The sequence below is a fragment of the Silurus aristotelis genome, assembly GCF_946808225.1.
Source record: "Silurus aristotelis genome assembly, chromosome: 19".
Lineage (NCBI taxonomy): Eukaryota > Metazoa > Chordata > Actinopteri > Siluriformes > Siluridae > Silurus > Silurus aristotelis.
Genome location: NC_139592.1, coordinates 7,154,192 through 7,175,422, shown reverse-complemented (window position 1 = coordinate 7,175,422; position 21,231 = coordinate 7,154,192). Strand labels below are relative to the sequence as shown.

General features: G+C 37.1%; 1 protein-coding gene across 5 annotated transcripts in view; it reads left to right on the top strand.

Moving 5' to 3' along the window:
• Positions 1 to 1,669: 1,669 nt before the first annotated feature.
• Positions 1,670 to 21,231, top strand: part of kif1b (kinesin family member 1B) — a 79,714-nt gene continuing 60,152 nt past the window's right edge. For 2 of the 5 annotated variants that reach the window (XM_083569703.1, XM_083569702.1), the window contains exons 1-2: positions 1,673 to 2,009; positions 4,566 to 4,729. In XM_083569703.1, the coding sequence (XP_083425829.1) occupies positions 4,624 to 4,729 (106 nt within the window). In that variant the 5' untranslated portion in view covers positions 1,673 to 2,009; positions 4,566 to 4,623. Of the gene's footprint in view, positions 2,010 to 4,565; positions 4,730 to 21,231 lie in introns of all 5 variants that reach the window. The other 3 variants (XM_083569705.1, XM_083569701.1, XM_083569704.1) reach the window with 3 other exon arrangements.

The window sequence follows — 21,231 nt, the reverse complement described above, 5'->3', positions numbered from 1 at the left end:
GGATGGAGAGCATTTGTGAACAGCAGTTTTCAGTACTTTCCACAGATTCTCGATTGGATTCAGGTCTGGACTTTGACTTGGCCATTCTAACACCTGGATATGTTTATTTGTGAACCATTCCATTGTAGATTTTGCTTTATGTTTTGGACCATTGTCTTGTTGGAAGAAAAATCTCCGTCCCAGTCTCAGGTCTTTTGCAGACTCCATCAGGTTTTCTTCCAGAATGGTCCTGTATTTGGCTCCATCCATCTTCCCATCAATTTTAACCGTCTTCCCTGTCCCTGCTGAAGAAAAGCAGGCCCAAACCATGATGCTGCCACCACCATGTTTGACCGTGTGGATGGTGTGTTCAGGGTGATGAGCTGTGTTGCTTTTACGCCAAACATAACGTTTTGCATTGTTGCCAAAAAGTTCGATTTTGGTTTCATCTGACCAGAGCACCTTCTTCCACATGTTTGGTGTGTCTCCCAGGTGGCTTGTGGCAAACTTTAAAACTACACTTTTTATGGATATCTTTAAGAAATGGCTTTCTTCTTGCCACTCTTCCATAAAGGACAGATTTGTGCAGTATACGACTGATTGTTGTCCTATGGACAGAGTCTCCCACCTCAGCTGTAGATCTCTGCAGTTCATCCAGAGTGATCATGGGCCTCTTGGCTGCATCTCTGATCAGTCTTCTCCTTGTATGAGCTGAAAGTTTAGAGGGACGGCCAGGTCTTGGTAGATTTGCAGTGGTCTGATACTCCTTCCATTTCAATATTATCGCTTGCACAGTGCTCCTTGGGATGTTTAAAGCTTGGGAAATCTTTTTGTATCCAAATCCAGCTTTAAACTTCTCCACAACAGTATCTCGGCCCTGCCTGGTGTGTTCCTTGTTCTTTATGTTGCTCTCTGCGCTTTAAACGGACCTCTGAGACTATCACAGTGCAGGTGCATTTATACGGAGACTTGATTACACACAGGTGGATTCTATTTATCATCATTAGTCATTTAGGTCAACATTGGATCATTCAGAGATCCTCACTGAACTTCTGGAGAGAGTTTGCTGCACTGAAAGTAAAGGGGCTGAATAATTTTCACGCCCAATTTTTCAGTTTTTTATTTTTTTTTAAAGTTTGAAATATCCAATAAATTTCGTTCCACTTCATGATTGTGTCCCACTTGTTGTTGATTCTTCACAAAAAATTACAGTTTCATATCTTTATGTTTGAAGCCTGAAATGTGGCAAAAGGTCGCAAAGTTCAAGGGGGCCAAATACTTTCGCAAGGCACTGTATATGATAAGGTAAACTGGACATTGGGTGTATCAGTCTTTTGAGATTTAACATGTTATTAGGAACAAATGACAAATGGAACTCGTGTAAATGAAAATGCAGCTACTCAAAACATTTACAAAACCGTGATCACTCTCCATTACATCAGACCACTGACGCTTTAAACGTGTCAAGTAAAAAAAATCTAGATTTTCCCACCGGCCGATTTCCCTGGTCATCCAGACGGCATCCTTCCGCCTCTAGGAAGCGCACTTCCCCATGCAGGACGAGCAAAGCGTCCTGCAGTATTGCGTCACGGAAGCCCCGCCCACCACCGCAAATCCTTAATCATCATTGTCTGACTCCCGAATTCCTCCGCGGGTCCTTCATTGCTATTCGTTGCCGAAGCTGCCACTCAACATAGGGACGGGGCGGTTGACGTCATCGTTTCAGTAAATCAAGGCATTCGAGCATAATCTCAAAATTAGCTAGCGGAGCGATTTTACCCCCCGGCACCAGGATCCATCCATCTATCCATCCATTCATCTATATATCTATCTATCCATAGAAAATAGCATTTATCGCACCCGAGCGGAGGAAGGAGCACTCCGATCATGGATGTACAACGAGTCATGAAGTGTTTATCTGCGGGTTTACTCTGATCATCTCCGCCTGACGTTGGTAGACGTCAATACAGATTTCTTCTCCTCTGCCCTTTTTTTCTGGATTGATTCTAGATTCGGGGAGGATTATCGAGGTAAGATGCATGCAAATAAACTTTAAAAAAATATATATGTATAAAAATTCTATATGCATGAACATTTTAGACTGCATTTCTACCTGTACTGTATTTCAATGCGACTTCAGCGAATCCAACAGTTATAAACCCTATTAGTGCGTTAATAAATGTGTGCACGTGTGTGTGTGTGTGTGTGTGTATATATATATATATATATATATATATATATATATATATATATATATATATATATATATATATATATATATATAATATAGAAGGAGCATAGAGTCTATAGATATAGTCCTGTCTCTTGGGATTGAGAAGCAGTGTATGCGCAAAGTCACCGCTTCTATACACACACACACACACACACACACACACACACACACACACACGAGTATAATAAGGTCATAATATTACACATGATTTTTTCTTCATTAAAAACAATGCATGAATCCTATTTACTGGTAAAAATCCTACTGCTTCATCTCAGGAAGTTGTCCCATAAATGATCTGTGAGGCTTTGCTGCTGAACACAAGAATGCAGTGCATGCAAACGTACATATTAAATGCAGGAATTATTGTTTTTCAATTTTTGCATGTGTTTTATATGGTTTAGGGATCCACTGGATCTCTCCTCCCTGTATGTACACTACTAGATGAGGCTACTTTTTTGTTGTCTGCGGCCCAGTGGCCATATCTCATGGGCGTGTGCCTGAGAAATATAACACTACAAGGACATTGGGGCAAATAAAACATTACCTATGGTGATTCCTGACCCTAAACTGAAATATCTTTACATATTAGGATTGACAGAAGACAGAAAATGGGAATGTTTTCTATATTTTATACCCCGGATCTAATAGATGTCGTCTATTATCATTTTTTTTAAAATGCACCTGTCATTATTTTCACTATCTTTACACGTTTGAACAATTCATCCGTCCCTGATATGGGATATTAAGATACCATGAAGTCATATAAATATTGAGCTGGGCAAAGCGAGTCGGTTCATCCCTGCTGCAGTTTACCGGCAGCCATGTTTGAGGCGGCTGTGAGGGAACCATGTAACGGCGCAGACAAGCCGGGTGGCTGAAGGGCCCAATTACAAATGGCTTCCTAGTGAACGTTGTAGTGCACTAGATATGGCAGAGAAGAGGTCGTTATGGACGCAGTTCGTAGTGGTGCGCAAAGGGAGGAGAGAGTCGATTGAGATACAGCCTGCCATCTACTGCATCTCTTGGGTTTATTTATTTATGAAACTCCTGACAACTTCACTTATATTCGTTTATTATACAGTGAACTGTCTTTATATGTGTGACAGGAATTTGCTATTTTTCTTTTGTTTTATATTTATACTTATACTACAACAAAAAGCTAATACTATACCACTACAACAACTACCATCACAACTAACACTAGAACTACCACCACCACTACAACTGCCACTATTACTACCACTAAATCTTGCAACACGACCAATACTACTACAATTACCAATAATACTCCAACTTCCACTACAACTACCACTACAATTACCACTACTACTCCAACTTCCATTACAACTGGTACCACTACAATTACCACTACTACTCCAACTTCCATTACAACTGGTACCACTACAATTACCACTAGTACTCCAACTTCCACTACAATTATCACTACTACTCCAACTTCCACTACAATTACCACTACAATAACCACTACTACTCCAACTTCCACTACAATTACCACTACTACTCCAACTTCCACTACAATTACCACTACAATTATTACTACTACTCTAACTTCCACTACAATTACCACTACTACTCCAACTTCCACTACAATTACCACTACAATTATTACTACTACTTTAACTTCCACTACAATTACCACTACAATTACCACTACTACTCCAACTTCCACTACAATTACCACTACAATTACCACTACTACTCCAACTTCCATTACAACTACCACTACAATTACCACTACTACTCCAACTTATACTCCAACTACCACTACAATTACCACTACTACTCCAACTTCCACTACAATTACCACTACAATTACCACTACTACTCCAACTTATACTCCAACTACCACTACAATTTCCACTTCCACTACAACTACCACTACAATTACCGCTACTACTCCAACTTATACTCCAACTACCACTACAATTACCACTACTACTCCAACTTATACTTCCACTACCACTACAATTACCACTACTACTCCAACTTCCACTACAACTACCACTACAATTACCACTCCTATTCCAACTTTCATTCCAACTATTATTACAGCTAGTACTACTACAATTACCACTACTGCTGCCGATACAACTAGCCCTACTACAACTACAACCACCACAACTACTATTTGCCCAGTTGATTGTCTAGAAACAGTGCTTTCAGATAACTCGTTCTTTCCCTTGATCTTTTACTTATCTGTGACCCCATAATCATCCCCCATTGAACACTGCTACTCTTCGGCATGATTTATTTAGCTTTTCATTGTTATACAGAGCAAAGTTTTCCAAGCATTTCTATTTGTCTGTTAATTACAAAATTTCCCCCCATACAGGACTCAAAGCAGGAATTACAGCACTGCATTGCTCACTGACCGAGCACAGGGTTCAACCATGTCTGGGGCCTCCGTGAAAGTGGCGGTCAGGGTCCGTCCCTTCAATTCAAGGGAGACCAGCAAAGAATCCAAATGCATTATTCAGATGCAGGGCAACTCTACCAGTAAGTATCCCTGGATGTTTGTTCGATCCCTTGGCTATATCATGTTCCCCGTCCTTGAAGCGGTATGCTGACTATGTTTTGTGTGGTTGATGACATTCTGTTACATGCCTCTGGCGCTGGGTTAGACGAGTAAAAGTTTACGCCAGGCTTCAGGGTGAAAAGCCACTCAGATCAGTAACGTGTCAATCCTAATGGGGGAAAATAAAGGGTGGTGAAGAAGACATCAGGTTGAAAGAAAATAGGAATGCTTTGATGTGTGTTCTAATCACACTAAAAGAGTTTCAGTCAGAAATGTGGGTTGTTTAGTCCATAGACGGATAAATACAGCGTGAGAGTTATTGTTAACTGTTAACTGTTAAGGTATATGTTTTGATATAATATGTAATGAGCTGTTGAACAGAAATTCTTTTATCGGGGGTATTCACTGTCTCTTGATGATGAATCAGACATGGGTAACGAATCATAAAAGCCATGTTTAGTTTCAAATAATTCAAAGTGGCTGAACTAAGCTTTAAAACAGAATGGTTCTAATTTATTTTTTATTTTTGAATAAATTGGAAGCAAAAATAACTAATGATTTGATTTAAACGAATACTTATTGGGTGCATATTGGGAAAATTTTGTGTGGTTTCTTGAAGCATTATAAATCAAATGTTTGCTGAAATGTGAGAAGCACAAACATTTTTCAAATGAGCAATTTTCTAAGTAGTTCTATATAGGATACAGCTGATACATCCATACGGCCATTTGAATGTAATATAATGGTCAGATTTTTTCCCCATTTACAGTATGTCCATAACACTGTCGTCCTCCAGGGTCGGCTAGTTTAAGGAAAGAAAGCAATATTTCTTGGAATGACCTCGAAAACAACTGATCATGAACTGATAATGAGTTGTCAGCTGATTTCTAGTCCAAGCAATCTTCGCAATCAGGAGCGATGACAACCTATCTTGCAAAATATTATTTTGTTCCATGGCTCCTGCATATCATCTATGTTATTGATCGAATTTGTGCACATGTGGGTTGTTTTACGGTCAAAATCAAAATGGCTATGAGATGAACACAGATAACTTGAATAAAGAAAGCGGACTGTCAAGCAGGAAAAATCATATTTGAGCCGAAATCAACTGAGTAGCGAGTGTATTTCAGTAATAATTCACTAGTCACAGATGACTCCATTTATTATATATACTTTGTAGAGTGGCTTTCTAGACATCTTTATGCTTATCTCAGGTCTCTGGTTCGATTGAAAAAAATTCACACCACCTCTGGATCCTGGTGTCATGTGAATTGCATGATCTCACAGGTGTGAATCACAGTGTGTAAATAGCGGGGACTTTCCCACCAGTCAGAGGATAAGCCCTTCGAATGAACAGCGAAACTTCTTGATTGAAACATGGGTACAGCAGCCAAGCATATGACCATGAAACCTCCATTACAAACCAATATTACATAGTTTCAAATGAAAATCAAACTGTATGTTAATCAGGTGTTGTTGTTTAACTCTAATCTTAGTGATAAATTCATACACATGAACCTGATGAACATGGACATGTCAGTGAAATTAGTTTTATCATGTTTTTATTAAATTTTTTTTAAGCAACTTTAATATTGGAATCATGTCAGTGTCCTGATTGAAATGCTCTATAGTCAATGTTAACGAGGATTCTTGCTTTAAAAAAAGAGTTATTAGAATGATGTGAAAAAGGATGTCTATATCTTTAGTCCCCATTTGCTGTGCTGTTTGTTATAATAACCTTCAATCTTATGTGAAGATGCTCCACTAGATATAGAAGTGTTGATGTGAAGATTTGTGCTGATTTAGGGTGATGAGGCCTGGAGTGCATTCAGCATTCAATTTCATCCCAAAGGCGTTCAATAGGGTTGAGCTCAGAGGTCGTTAGCAGGGATTTCCAACCCATGTAACCCATATCTTCATGGATTTGGCTTTGTGCACAGGGGCATTATCAAACCTGGAACAGGTTGAAGTAAAGGGTAAATTTAATGCCAACGCTTCCATCTTCCACAATTGAGCCTCCAACCTTTTCAGTAACAGTTTGTGGAAGAACCACATATGACTGGGTGGGGACCCTCAAAAATCAGTCCCAATACTTTCGATCATAACATATGATAAGATTTGATTGTGACATGGTGGAACTACATCAGGTGAAATGTCTTCAGGGAGGTGGATAAAAAATATTACTTAAGTAAGGAATGGAACTTGCCATGTAACCAGAAAAATGCAAAGCATTGTGTCATCTTCTGAGGCATGAGGTGACTCGAAATAGTGGTTTATAGTTGTGCACTAAAGAGGAAGTCAAGTGACGATGTGCAACATTCAAATTTGTTCCACCAATCTGAAGCCTTTTGTAGAAGGTATTCTGAGTATGCTGTAACACAAACATAGCACACGGAACTGCTCACATGACCTATTGTTTACCCCTAACTGTTGGCTTTGCACTAGCTGAATTAATAACTTTGGCTCACCGTTTCAACGGGGTTGTTTATTTTGACTTCCTGTAAAAGTCTTTAATTTTTTTATTGTCTTTGAAGACCACCCCGGTGAGCAAAAGGATGTTGATGTTTCAGCCCCAAGACTGCTTGGTTAAAACTGTGGGGAACAAAATGTTTAACCCTTATTTGTTCTGTAGTAGTGCTTGGGTTTTGCTTGATGAATACATTTCTAATGCATTTCCTACATTATAATTTACAGGTTTGTCAGTCTTGTTTTATTAGTGTGTGTGGTCTCCATTTCTTCACTCGACCAGGTGGGATTGTGGGGAGGCTTTGATTCTTGTGCTTGAACAACATGGACATTTTGAGCATCACACAGACTGAATGGTTTCTTCCTCCTCACTCTGGAGGATGACAAGTGGTTGAAAGATGGATTGCTTTCAGACCACTGTTGTAGGTTTTTCTATGTCTGTGTGTCATAGTGAAAGAAGTGACTGATCAGCTGCTTGATTTAGAATGAGTTTAAGTTTTCTTTCTTTTTTAACACTCGTGGGTACCTTTTTAACCAGTAACACATGTTTTATTTAACTGGCTTTTTAGTCTTCCATTCTCCATCTCCCTGAAACTCAGGCCAAGTTCTGGAGTGGAACCAATGACAGTAAATGGATGAGTTTTATAAAAAAAATGTTGTTTTAGTTCTTCACTAGAGCAGCAGTATGTCCGTCCTCCCTTGTTTCCTATATTTACCTCAGTGTGTTACACGCCATTTGGGTTTCCTTTGAATGAAATGCAATTACTGCACATGGAGGAGTAAAAGGGGAGGTTTTGTACTGGATGTGATGAAGGACTTGGTAAATAAACACAGTGGATGTAAAAGTCTCCCACATTATTGATTACCCACAATCCCCAACCCAGAAGATACATGTCTCTCCTGGTCATCGTCATAAAGACGAACAAAAAACACAAAAAAACGAACCCTGGCACTTTTTAGACAGTCCCTAACAGTTTCCTCAGACAGTTCACAAGTGGAACACGGTAACCATTTTGACCTTTTTCCCTTTATTGCTTTTACCTTCTAGTGATTTCCACTCGGACTGTAGCTGTTTTTACTTACACTGACTTCACCTAATCTGTTCAGATGTAAACTAAATCTTTGGTAAAGGCTAAAGGCAGATTTAGTTGCTTACAATGTTAAATACTTTGACTGGACTCATGGGAATGGCCTGTACACTCAGAAAGAGACTTACAGAGAACTAAAAGGAAATCATTTAATAATAATAAACTTTTATTTTGGCCAATCAAGAGATACAGCCAGAGAGAAAGAGATAGGAAGCAGTGAAGTACAACCAAGTGAAGAGGGCTGGGATTCGACATGGCTTTAACACCTAGTGATAGACCTGATTAGGAGCCTAAACCCTGTGCTTGCATGAGGTCATCACTCTAATTCCTCTGACTGACCTTCTCTGGTGATAAATCCATGTGTCACTCATATCATCACCGTTCACATTCATAGAGGCGTTAGAAACATACAAGTGACACACACTGAAGAAACCGGTTTTATAATTTTATTATTTATAATATAAATACTTAATGAACAAATAATCGGGACACCTGACATTACCAGTCATATGTGGTTCTTTCCTATTATATTTGGTTGTGTATCCACAAGTCCATATAGTTGGGGGGGTGAGATTAAGGGATTTTCCATATATTTGTTCTAGTTCACTGTAATTTTCATTTTATACTATCACCTTTATGAAACAACAGAGAAAGTTAAGTGAGCTATACTAAAAGATTAAGCAAAGATGTAAATTACGCTTATGTACAGTATACATTATTTGTGCTTTTTATGCTTAGTATTTTGTTTATTAAAATATTCAACAATGAATCAAGCAAAACAAATGTTTGCTGTCTAATATTAATTAATGACGTTATTATAATATAAATTCTGCACTGTTCATTGTGTAGTAATGTAATATAATAATCTAATACTGGATTAATTATTTTAATATATAATACTTGTAAAAATGGGAGTTTTTAAAATCATCTGATAGATCGTTATACAAGAGACAATTTCATGATCTGCCTCATTTGTAATTATATTTTTTTAATTATAATTATTATTTATTTTTTTTGGTAAGAATATTGGATCATTTGATTATCATTAGACAAAAATATATTAAATGGGTAAATGGTTTGTACTACCACTGGGCATAAGTGAGTGCATTAGATCATCTGTCATACTGTTGTAATTATAATAATTAATATACAAGTTCATTAACATGTCCTACTAATTTCCCCTAATTCTGAGGAGACATGCCTGTCTTTGCTACTGTCACGCTCCACCAAACCTGCTCTCAGTGGTCACAGTCACACTGGAGATATGACTTGTGTGCTGGATGCTACTTTTATAATCGAAAACAAAAATCGATGAGAGACTTGTTGCAGCAGGTTCCACAGCACTGGCTCCCTCATGACCATCTTTTGCTATTTATTTTCAGTAATGGATTTTCTAAAACATTAGTAATACGTTTGTCTGGACCTTTGCCTTAGATATGGACAATATGTTTTCCCTTTTCTAGGTCAGGTTGAAGTTCATACTAGACTAGATTAAAGAGGAGGGGGAAAGAGAAGGAGGGGAAAAAAAACAATATATATATATATATAATATATTAGTGCTGCACGATGAATTTTATCGCGATGTCGGCTTGTTCGATTATATGACTGCAAATGATGCGATTTAATGAAATCAGACTGACACTAAACCAGTAGTCAATACAACGCTACCTCTGTTATATGGCGATATTTTAGCTTTAAGATCACCAACACTGAGCAGAGAGGGGAACTGTGTAGGATTTTAAAGTTAAAGTTGCTAAATTACATGGCAATATAACAAATCTGTAACAGATCTCACTGGTTCCGGGTTGGAAGAAAGAGCTTTCTTTTTATTTTTCATTCACCTCGTATTCACGCCAGGACACACACCCACTCGCGGTAACGCAGTAAAAATCTTATTTTTGTGAAAATGTGTTTTTATTTATTGTTTTATTTAATTCAGCTGTACCTTTTAAAAAAATGAATTGAAAATTAACACAAATGCTATTCCGTTTTGAAAAAAAATATTAATTTTGAAAACCATTTTAATTTTACAATAACACATTTTAGCATTATCATTAATCTGTGTGCAATTTTCTTGATAACCAATCAAGTGAACTCATATCGCAATATTGACCACAATAATCGTAACATGACATTTTTCCCAAATTGTATGCATATGCATGTGTGTGTATATATATATATATATATATAATAATCTGTATAATTACCGTATTTTTCGGACTTAAACCCTGCGGCTTAAACAACGAAGCGGCTTATTTATAAATTTTCCTGGGTTTTTCCCGGTTTCAAAAACTTCAAGCCAAAAAACTAAGCGACATAACATTAGACCAATGAAATTTCCGAACAGAAATGAAAAAACGCACCTCACCTGTGTTCTGAGCTGCACAGCATCGGAAGAAAAAGCTTTTTTTTTAAACGCACAACGATGCCAAAAGATACATTTCAGAGATAAATAGTTGTGAAAGGAAGGAGGAAGACAGTGAACTATGACTTTCTTGGTAGGCTACTGTTTAGATACAAGCCGTTGTAACGCGTTGAGTCTGGGTGAAGGGAGAGCTCGCTAACTCCAGTTGCAACAGAAATCATATAAGCACAGACAGGTTTTTAAAACTCGTGTTTTTTTTTTTTTTTTTTTCTTGGCAACAGCGTTACGGGTTAGTCAAAGAAACTTAGAAATGAGCATCAGAAAATAATAAGGACATATTCCTCGGTCTTGCACACATGCAGTAATACCGGCAAAATGCGGCGGTAGGCTATTCCCAAAATGCCGCTCTGCTCTTAAAGGAGCCACAACATATTTCACCCGTTACACCGTGTAACAGACACTGTCTTTCGTTAAAGCCTGTGTAAAGTTCATTAGTTTCAGTGTAGACACAGTGTACAGTGTAGGCTTATAGACAGGTGTGGCTTATTTATGTTTAAAATAAAAATCTTTGTCAAATTCAGTGGGTGCGGCTTATATATGGGTGCGCTTTATAGTCCGGAAATTACGGTAATAAGGATACAGATGTGGGGTCTAAAGCAATACTGCATGTTAGCTAGCTCACGTTGATTGTGTCTTCTTATTAAAGATGCTTCCGGTGAAATTGTTCTCTCTGCTTGCTTTTATTTTTATCTGGAGATCGTTCGTATTTTGAATCAAAATGTACATTCCTATGACATATCATTTGATATGTTTGCTGATGATGTTGTTAACTGTACTGCCATAAGTTGGATGAATGCACTCTAGAACCAATTAAATTTGTGGACTAGAGCTAATGGATATATTATTTGAAAATATGGCACTATAATCTACAATATATAAACAAAAGTATGGGGGAACTGGACTTTTCCCAGCTGATTGTGGTTCTTTCCCATAATATGGGCCCGAATGGTAAATAAAAGACACTAGACTTATTTTGCTTGAGGCCTTCCAGAAATATTCCTCTGACATACATCTTGCATCATGCAGCACGACTCTTCACGGTGTCCATAACAATCAATACTAATGGGCTTTATGATGGCTGCTGGAGGCCATTACAGTCAGCCGTGTGTATCTCTGTAGTCTCTTTGTTGATGCTTAAACCGCACACAAACATTTTCTCTTTCATTTTAAGAAAACCTGGATGGTAGGTTGGTATTGCACATATTTATGAACCGTGTGGTGGTGTATTTGTTGCTGTGAGATCTGTCTTTTCATTACCATGATGCAACTATAGTGGAGATTTTTTCTTTGCTTCAGTGTAGCTCTGATCAGGTTGCGAGCTGTTGTTGCACAATGCAATAGACAGCTACTCGTTTCTCACTTAAACCTATCGTGCACTTACAATAACGTATTAGTCATCTGTGTGCATGAGCTTGAAAACCACATTCCGTACACATTTAATAAACATTGTATACTGATGCAAAGACCCAAAATACGGCTTGTTAGATCTCCTGAGCATGAACAGGATCTTACATTTATTTACTACCTCGCTCACTCAGCTTGTGTACTTGTGGTTGGTTAGTACGATGGTTTTCTTGGCTATACAGTGGTACTTAATGTAACATAACCTAGCAATTTAATGAGGTAGACATGAGTATGAGTACAAATTAAAGGAAACAAAAGGGTATATATATATATATATATATATATATATATATATATATATATATATATATATATATATATATATATATATATATATATATATATATATATATATATAATATTGTTTTTAGATGTAAGTTTGTAATCTGTACTTTTATTTAGGATGAAAAATGATGCGTATAAAATGTGTAAATATATAAATGAATAGATAAATAAATCAAATAATAATATATTATATATACATATGTTATTTGTAACAAATGTGAATAAGACATCAATGTTTGGGTATGTGTTTTGGTGTTTGTTTCTCATGTTGCACCTTAATTTTATTTAATATATAATTTTATGACTTTATCATTATTTTTTTTTATTAAATGAATTTAATTGCCAGTGATCTGGTGAGTTATACAGCAGATTTGAGCTTGTTTAGTATATGTTTTTTCTACACCCACTTAGATTTGCTCATTAATTCCAGCATGCACAAGTCACCTTAAGTCTCTGCTGATGTTTGTAGTGCAGCAGGTGAAACTTCCAAAATTACATCATTTGTTGTTTAGCAAAGGTAAACATGCGATTTTTCTAATGTTGAGGCAACATACCTAGCAGTTGGTTATAAATAAAAACTTGATCTGAAATTTGCTGATGAGATGTCTGATAAGACTTGCAAAAGTCAGCAGTCACTCTGTTTATAAACAACATGAGACCTGCTTAATTTGTGTTGTGTGGTGGTGGTGTTTTTTGCTTTCTGGCAGTCCTGAGATTTCAGTTTTCAACCCTTCCTGGTGCTGACCACATTTCCATTCTTCTGTATGTAAAGAATTTATTGTTTGTTTTCCTCTGCTTGTCTATAATTAGCTGCAGTCGGGTGATCCTAAGCCTGTGATTTCCATCATGCATTGTAATGTAGTTACTAGCATAGTGACAGTGGGAGGATCAGGACAGACGAGGGATGAAGGAAGCAGCGAAGCACACATGACGTGCATGCATGTGAGAGTGCGAGAGAGCACATCCTGTGCTTATGCTCAGAAAAGTGATTTTTCTCCTTTTGTGTGGATTAGAAAGGACTAAAGTAGGGCATGAACACAGCAGCTTTTTCCAAGTACTTGTTTTAGCTTCACATCATTTAACATCCTGCACTTAAAGGCACCGTATTAGCTTTTAAGGTTTTTTACGTGTGTATAGAAATAATGCTGAAAGCAGACGGGAATGTTATTAAAAAAAAAACTATTCATTCTTAATATTTACTCTGATACATAACTGAGGTATGAAATATATAATGTTATCTGAGCTTAATTTACATGTACATTATATAGACAAAAGTTTGTGGACACCTGAGCGTAAGATGTTTTTTAATAACTTTTTAAAATATCATATTCCACATTTAGTTTCTGTTATAATAGTCTTCTGGGAAAATTTTCCACTACATTTTGGAGTGTAATTGTGGAGATTCACGTAGCTTTAAGGGCGTTAGTTAAAGCAGGTACTGTTGTTTGGGTGTAATCAGCGTTTTCAGTGTTCAGTAAGGTTGAGGTCAGGTCTGTAAAGCAGGCCATTCAAGATCTTCCACTCTAACCCATATAAACCATATCTTCATGGAAGTTGCTTTGCGCACAGAGACATTGTCATGCTGGAAAACGTTCGGATCTCCTAATTCAAGTGAAGGGAAAATTTTATGATACAACGTCAAAATATGTCCTAGACAATTGTGTGCCTCCATGATTGTGGCAATAGTTTGAGGAAGAACCACATTTGGCTGGAAAAATCAGGTGTCCCAATACTTTTTGTCCATATAGTATGGTTAAAATGAGAGATTCAAATTCAGATTTGTTTCAGGAAAAAAACATTGAAAGTATTTATTTATGTTCAAAAGTATATGTTCAAAAAAATTTTCCTCTCTGGTATTTCAATGATTTCACTCGATGCCTCTTCATGAATTTCAATAGAAAATGGTTTCCCTGTTGACTTGACAACCAAACAACAAAACCCCTTATAAAAATGTTCAAAGGGAAAATTAATTGTGATGTTTTTACGGTATTATTTAAATTTTACAGTCAGTAATATGGGGTAGTGTCACACTCCAGCCAACTATTACATGACTACATATTTTCAAAATCCAATACCAATCGAATCAGAATGATGTCATGTGTCTTTGAGTCTGCGTGGCTCCTATTCCCATCAGTTTATTTCTACATGCAGCTTTATAAACATAATGGAACCGTTTTTAGAATTCGAGCTCTGTCGTGTAAAGGAAGCTGGTTACCTAAGTGGTCTTTCTCTCACCCTCTCTGATTTTGCGTCTCTGCATTTGGAGCTGAATAGGACAGTATCTGTAGTCCTCAGTAGTCCGGGCACGGTCAGTTGTAGCCGCTACTTTTATTTAGACTCTATTTCTCCTAGAAATGCAAAGCAAAACCCGGAAACCACGGACACAAGCAAAGCAACCTTGATTGTCATGTTAAAAGGACTTTTTCTTTTTATTATTTTGTAAATTGTACGAGTTTACATGTCAAGACCACCACGTTGTTATGATTCTGGAATGCAGTGGAAAGCAAAGTTTTTTCTTTATGTGCCAATCCATCATGATGACTTAAATGATGACCTCTTGGTTTTGCTTTGATGAAATCAAAATGAAACAGACCAAATCATACATACTAATAAATTCTCACGGAGGGTGTGCGTGCATGGGGGTTTAGTGGTAACCACATTTGTCTTGCGCCCTCATTTTTTTAAGGGTTCAAATCCTGTCTCTGCCCTGTGTGCACAAAGTTTTGTCCCCATGTTCAAGGCTTTCTCTGGGCTCTCCATTTTTCTTCAGGTGTAAAGACATGTTGTAGGCTGATTGGCATTTAAAAATTGTGCGCGAGTGTGCGCTTTGTGATTGGTTGGTGCCCCATCCAGGTTGTTCCCCACTTCAAGATAACTATCATGATCCTGTGTAGCATAAACACTATAAATGATGGATGGATGGATCTTCTCACACATCCTTTGAATTTGCATTTAAATTTTACATCTTGCCATAATCTTGGTGGAGTCTGTTGATGATAAACCCATAAGGGAGTGCTACATATATGCGTGAATTAATTATATATGTTAATTATCAATTAATTATACATGTTAATGATTATATAATTGTAATTATTTATATATTATATATTTATTCATATATTTATATATTTTATATATATACAATTCTATTTTATTTTTTTTATCTGATATATTTTTCTTTTTAAATTAACCACCTTCAAAAGATGCAAGTGCATTAAATACATTAGAAAAATGTGTACAATGTTGCCAGATATTCTCCATTTCAATAAAATATACAGCTTTTATTTTACCTATTGATGATTTCCAAGGAATTGTACTACCTCATCGAATCTTAATCATTTGCTTCATCAATCTTCTTGGGACTTTGGCTTGTTTTTACACTTAACTTGAATAGCTTCTTTGAAAGGTTAAAGGTTATACTTGAAATCCTGATACACTATAGACCTGTATCTAATTTAATCAGTTTAATATGCATTTCTGTTTATTTAAACAATTTGCTGGTCCCTTGATGTGACGTGCTTTAAGTTTTTTTTTTTGCATGTGCTGGTTTATTTCAGTGCTGTGATTCATCAATGCACTGTTTTTATTTTTTTTTATATGATATAAAAAGCTCTAGCAGCCCCTGAGCCTCTGCTGACTTTTTGTTTTAGGAGCGATGAACTCGCCCAAAGAATAAAGGCTTTCCAGCACAAAGAAATGTTCTTTATTTCTCCTCAACTCCTCTGCTTCTTTTCCCTGTAGCAGGCTTTGTGTTTTAACCCTCTCACATTTCAGTCACTTTTGGCTGCACTTCTATAATCTTCTTTGAAATTGAGAAAGATCTTGGGCATGATGTCATGCAATATATATAATTTCAATTATTTGGGAGGTCACCAAGCAAAATAATGTACCAACAGATGTGTTTTTTTTATTCATGAAGTTAGATTTACCAGGTAATCCATGTTTAAATGACTGCCCTCTGAACTTTTCCTTTTCCATCCACCCAGTGTTATTTTTTGGGATCTTGCATACTGTATGAGTTTTGATGCTCACCCTGTAGAGGTCTATAAAATATACATCTAGAGAAGGTGTAGAGAATATTTAGGTCTCCAACGCTTTAATGTGATTTCAACTCGGGGTGATTATTAAACAATTATTGATGAATCTGTTTATAACTGATTTTTTTTTATTGGATCACGATAGGCCAGAACAAAGTCAAATCATGTCAAATCAAGTCCAGTGGCTTTTATTGACATTTTAACCATGCACAGTACATTACTTTACACAGTGAAACGAAATAACATTCATACAGGATCAGTGTGCAAAATAAAACAACATAAATGAACACAGGATAGCACAAAACGAACTAAAACAAACAGGGCGTGACATAAAGTGCACGTGTACTAACATCTAATGCAACAACTCAATAACATTGTATTCCCCTTCTGGATTTTTTTTTTCGTCGATGTCCCTATGCTGTGTAAAACGAACTACAACACACAACTTGCATTATTTTTGGACCTGAAGTTCTCCTTTGGACCGCCATCTTGGATCAGGATTGTGACCAATACCAATATTGATATGATCTTGATATATCTAGAAAACTCTCTAAACTCTTTCTCTACTAATTCTGCATTTTCACTCTCTGTAGAATGTGTATATTCTTTTAACCAACTCTCTGCAGTTTAGTGCTTTAAGGTCAGTGTTACTTCAGGTTAATCAAGAATGAGATTATGTGTTCAGGCTTTGTCCGTAGTTCTGCATTAGTAAGATATACGTTTTAAGCAATCTCATTTTCTATTCGATTAGGAAGCCTCTTTCTGCCTTTTGGTGATGACTCTGCAGCTGACTTTCACCTTTAGCCCTTCTGATAGTAAATCTCAGTTCAAACGTGCAAAAATCTCATCATCTATGGACAGACTTGAGTAAAGACAGTGGTCAGAAATCCTCCAGAACTCTCATTCCCCATATTTAGCAGTTTCTTGAAGCTACAGTTAGGTTTGTTTTAGATTTCATGGGGGTTGGTGTATCTTAAATGATATTGGCTGTTGTGTTAAATTCTGTCTATAAAGCTATTTCATTGCAACTTAAAAAAAATAAATGCTGTACCTTGCCTCCAGCTTGCCTTTAGTCTTTGGGAACATTTAAATGAAAGCTCAAAATTGCAATTGATCTGGCAGTTTTCTTTGTTTTTTTTCTGAATAATCTGGATGATTTATCACTTGCCTGGGGATTTTAAGCAGGAACAGGAAAAAAGAACCCTGTTGAAAATGTAACTATATGGGCAAACTATTTCTTTGCACTGGACTGGGTTGTGGCATTTCATTACACATTAATGTTGTTTATGTAACATTTTTCAAATCTGTGCATTGGTTCCGAATCGTTTTCGAGAATCGAAGAATAAATTTAGTTTTACATCCTTTATTCATCCACACGATTTGCTCTTCAGAACCTCTGAAGTTTGTTGGGACTCCTGTTTCAGTGTGATTTCTTCCTCATGCTGATCGTTTTTGTGTATGTGTGCGTTTGTGGGCTTGCATGCACAGCAACACACACTTGAGATCCTACCCGTACCTCTTTCAACGAAGGTGTGATCCCCAGCGGTTTCTGATGCCATGGGGTGAAGTGTGTAAAAACAGACCTGGCCATCAAAGCTTTAGAACAGAAATACATTGCTCTGTAATTAGATTCGTGGGAGCTGCTAATATGTCATTCAATCTTCAACCTTCTGTTGGGTTTAAGAGCAGGATGTACCGCCTGCTCAGCAACCTTTTGGAAACATCAGCAACCATCTGGAGGCGTTGAGATTTAAACCTAAAGCCAATGTAAACTATAGTGTGTGCTGCTCTGTTTCGGGATTTGGTTTCCTGGAAGCTAGCTAGTCTATCAGGTGGAATTGAGATGTAGTTTGCTAATTAAGGGCATTAAAATTAGAGGAAAGAAACAGCCTTTGTGCCTTAAAAAAGTTACAAGATTATTACCGTTTCAGCTTTGAGATGTGACATCAACATAAAGCGCACTTAGTTTAAATGTAGCTGCATATCAAATTGCAAGGTTTCCTTAATATGTCAATATGTAAGGATGAAGGCCTTTCCTTTCGTTTGTTAAACCAACATCGAACTGGAACCACCAAGAAAATAATGGATTTTTTTTTTTATGATCTAATTTTTTTCATCAGTTTATTGAATGGCACATTTTTTTATACACTATATGGAAAAATGATTGTGGACACCTGACCATACAAAACTTTTGTTTTTTTGAACATCTTATTCCAGATTTTAGTTCCTATTTGCTGTTGTAATAAACTATACTCTTCTGGGAAGATGTTCTACTAGATATTGGAGTGTGCTTATGGAGATTTGTGCTCATTCAGCCTGTTCCAACACATATAAACCATATTTTCGAGGGGCTGGCTTTGTGCAGAGGGGCATTCTGGAACAAGTTTGGCTTTCCTAGTTGGTAGAAGGGCGAATTTAATTCTACCACATCAAAAAGACATTCTATACAACGTCGTGGTAACAGTTTGGTGAAGAATCATCTAATGTTACAGTGTAATTGTTAGGTGGTAGACATATTTTATGGGGGGGAAATCTTTGTTAAAGCAGGAAGTTTTTTCCCTTGTTCATGAGTGATACCTGTGACTGATTCAACAATTTGGTAAGAACTAATCACCAATTTGGCACACCAGTCTGGTGTGCCAAATCTTTTGTCAATATAATGTGATTTAAGTGTATATTTTCCACAAGAAAATGTGAAATATAGATTAACAAAGTTGTGCCCTTAAATCAATGTATTGCCACTGGATATACAGCTCCTTTTTCTGTTCTGTTAGGTGAATAAGGTGAATGCTAGCCATTTGCAGCTCTTGTTGGCCCAGGCTTCAGAGATGCACAGTAAAACATGGATGCCCAGTTAAGCATGATGTAAAAAAACAACAAAAAAAAGTGTACATTCTAAAGGACCCACCATCATTATAGATCCTTGGCTACGCATCAGATTTTATAACTTGATCTAGGACTGTTCAAAAAGCATGACTGGTCAAGTAAATGAATAGACTTTCTTGTAACTTGAACTTTGAGTGATCAGAGTGCAGAAATGTGCCCGTTCCTTACTGTCAGGATCTGTCAGCATACAGGGAACCTGCCATCTGCTGCTATATAAATAGCCTCTGCAGTGAGGGCCTCTCGCTCTTTTTCTCAGAGGTTTCGAGCTCGACGTTACTCTCATCCTTACTACGAGAGTTTAACCGTCTAATGCAATGCTTTGTTTTTTCTGAGTACTCTGTCCTTATTAGGAGCTATGCTGCTCTAAAGACAATATAAATCCTAAAAGAGGAAAAAACAGCAACTCAAAGAGTTGTACTTCTTAAACTACCTAAAAAATGTTCTGCATTTACTGGATTGATCATATGCAGATATTTACATTTCATTTCTGCTTGTACAGCCTGCCTAACCATGTCTATGAGGAAGCATAATTGTGATCTAAATAAGGGTGCAGGCTCGGAACAGGCTTGTCATAACAGATTATCTAATAAATTGTGCAGGCTTCATTGTACCCTGGCTTGCTACATTGTTCTCCAGCTTTCCTGTTTCTTTTTGTCTTTTTATTTGCTAAGCATGTGGGCTGCATGACTAAGTCTAACTGGAGATGTGATTGTGGTGCGGACCATCGTAAAAACTGCATTCTCACCAATTATGAACAGAACAGTTCAACTGGGCAAAGACTGTGGGGGCATCATTAAGCCAGTTAAATCTGCAAGCGCAGAATTTTGTCTTTCCATCTGCAGAATAAAAAAAATGCTGTTTTAATTTTGTACTGTGACTAAGGGAAACAGAATTTCATCAACTTTGTCTTTCCATTAACATGTTGAGTGTTTGAGTGAGTGATTACTTTTCCATCCAAATTTAGACAAAAAAACGCTGTATTGACAACATGGACATATTATGTTGTATCCCTAGAGTTGTATTTCTGTACTATAAAGAGCGACCAGAGAATACTATAGCTATTGTACTGGAAAATACCACTGAAACAGGTAGCATCTTGAAATGATGATCACATGATAGTTGTTCATCAGCATTTCTGAAAATGTTTGTGTAGTTATATATAATTCAAGTGCAAGGCTGTGTGTATGGCGTGAAGCCAACTTAAATAGCAACCAATATTATTCATTTTAGCCATGGACTAATACACTAACCCAAGTGCTTTTTTGTATGAAATCTGCTCAATGTACAGTCATTTCTCCTAACAGCAAGAGCTGTTTCGTTATTCTGTAAGTGAAGGTGTGTCCCCAGTCGAGGCTTCTTTTCTCAAAATCATCTTTGTCATCAGGGTTTAGAGCTGAGCTCAGCTGAAACTGGTTATAAAGCTGGCCCTCTCTAACGCAGCATGTACCTACCTAACTTTAACAGTGCTGTTCTCCTCATCTGGCCTGAGGGTCAGCGAGTGCAGCAGAACCTGCTTTATGTGTGTATTTGTGTGTGCTGCAAGAACAAGCTCCCTTATTTAGCTTTTCAGTTTAAGATCCATGTCGCTGGATGGAGGCCTGTAGATACCAGAGGGTGTGTAAATCTTGAGCAGTGTTAATTTGTTTTCCGATCCACACTAAACATCTGCTCCCACCATTCACAAGTCTATATTTGATATTGGCTGCTTTCGGATAGATTAAGGGCAAGTCAGTGAATATGGGTGGAAAACTTTAACGTCACGGTCTATTCTCGGTTGATGTCACACTGAAAGCCCATCGAATGATGCAGAGCCTAAAAGCTGCATGATGTAGACTTCTTGTTTCCCTTTTTCACATTAATGCTTGGATGGCTGGTAAAAACCGGCTCTTGTT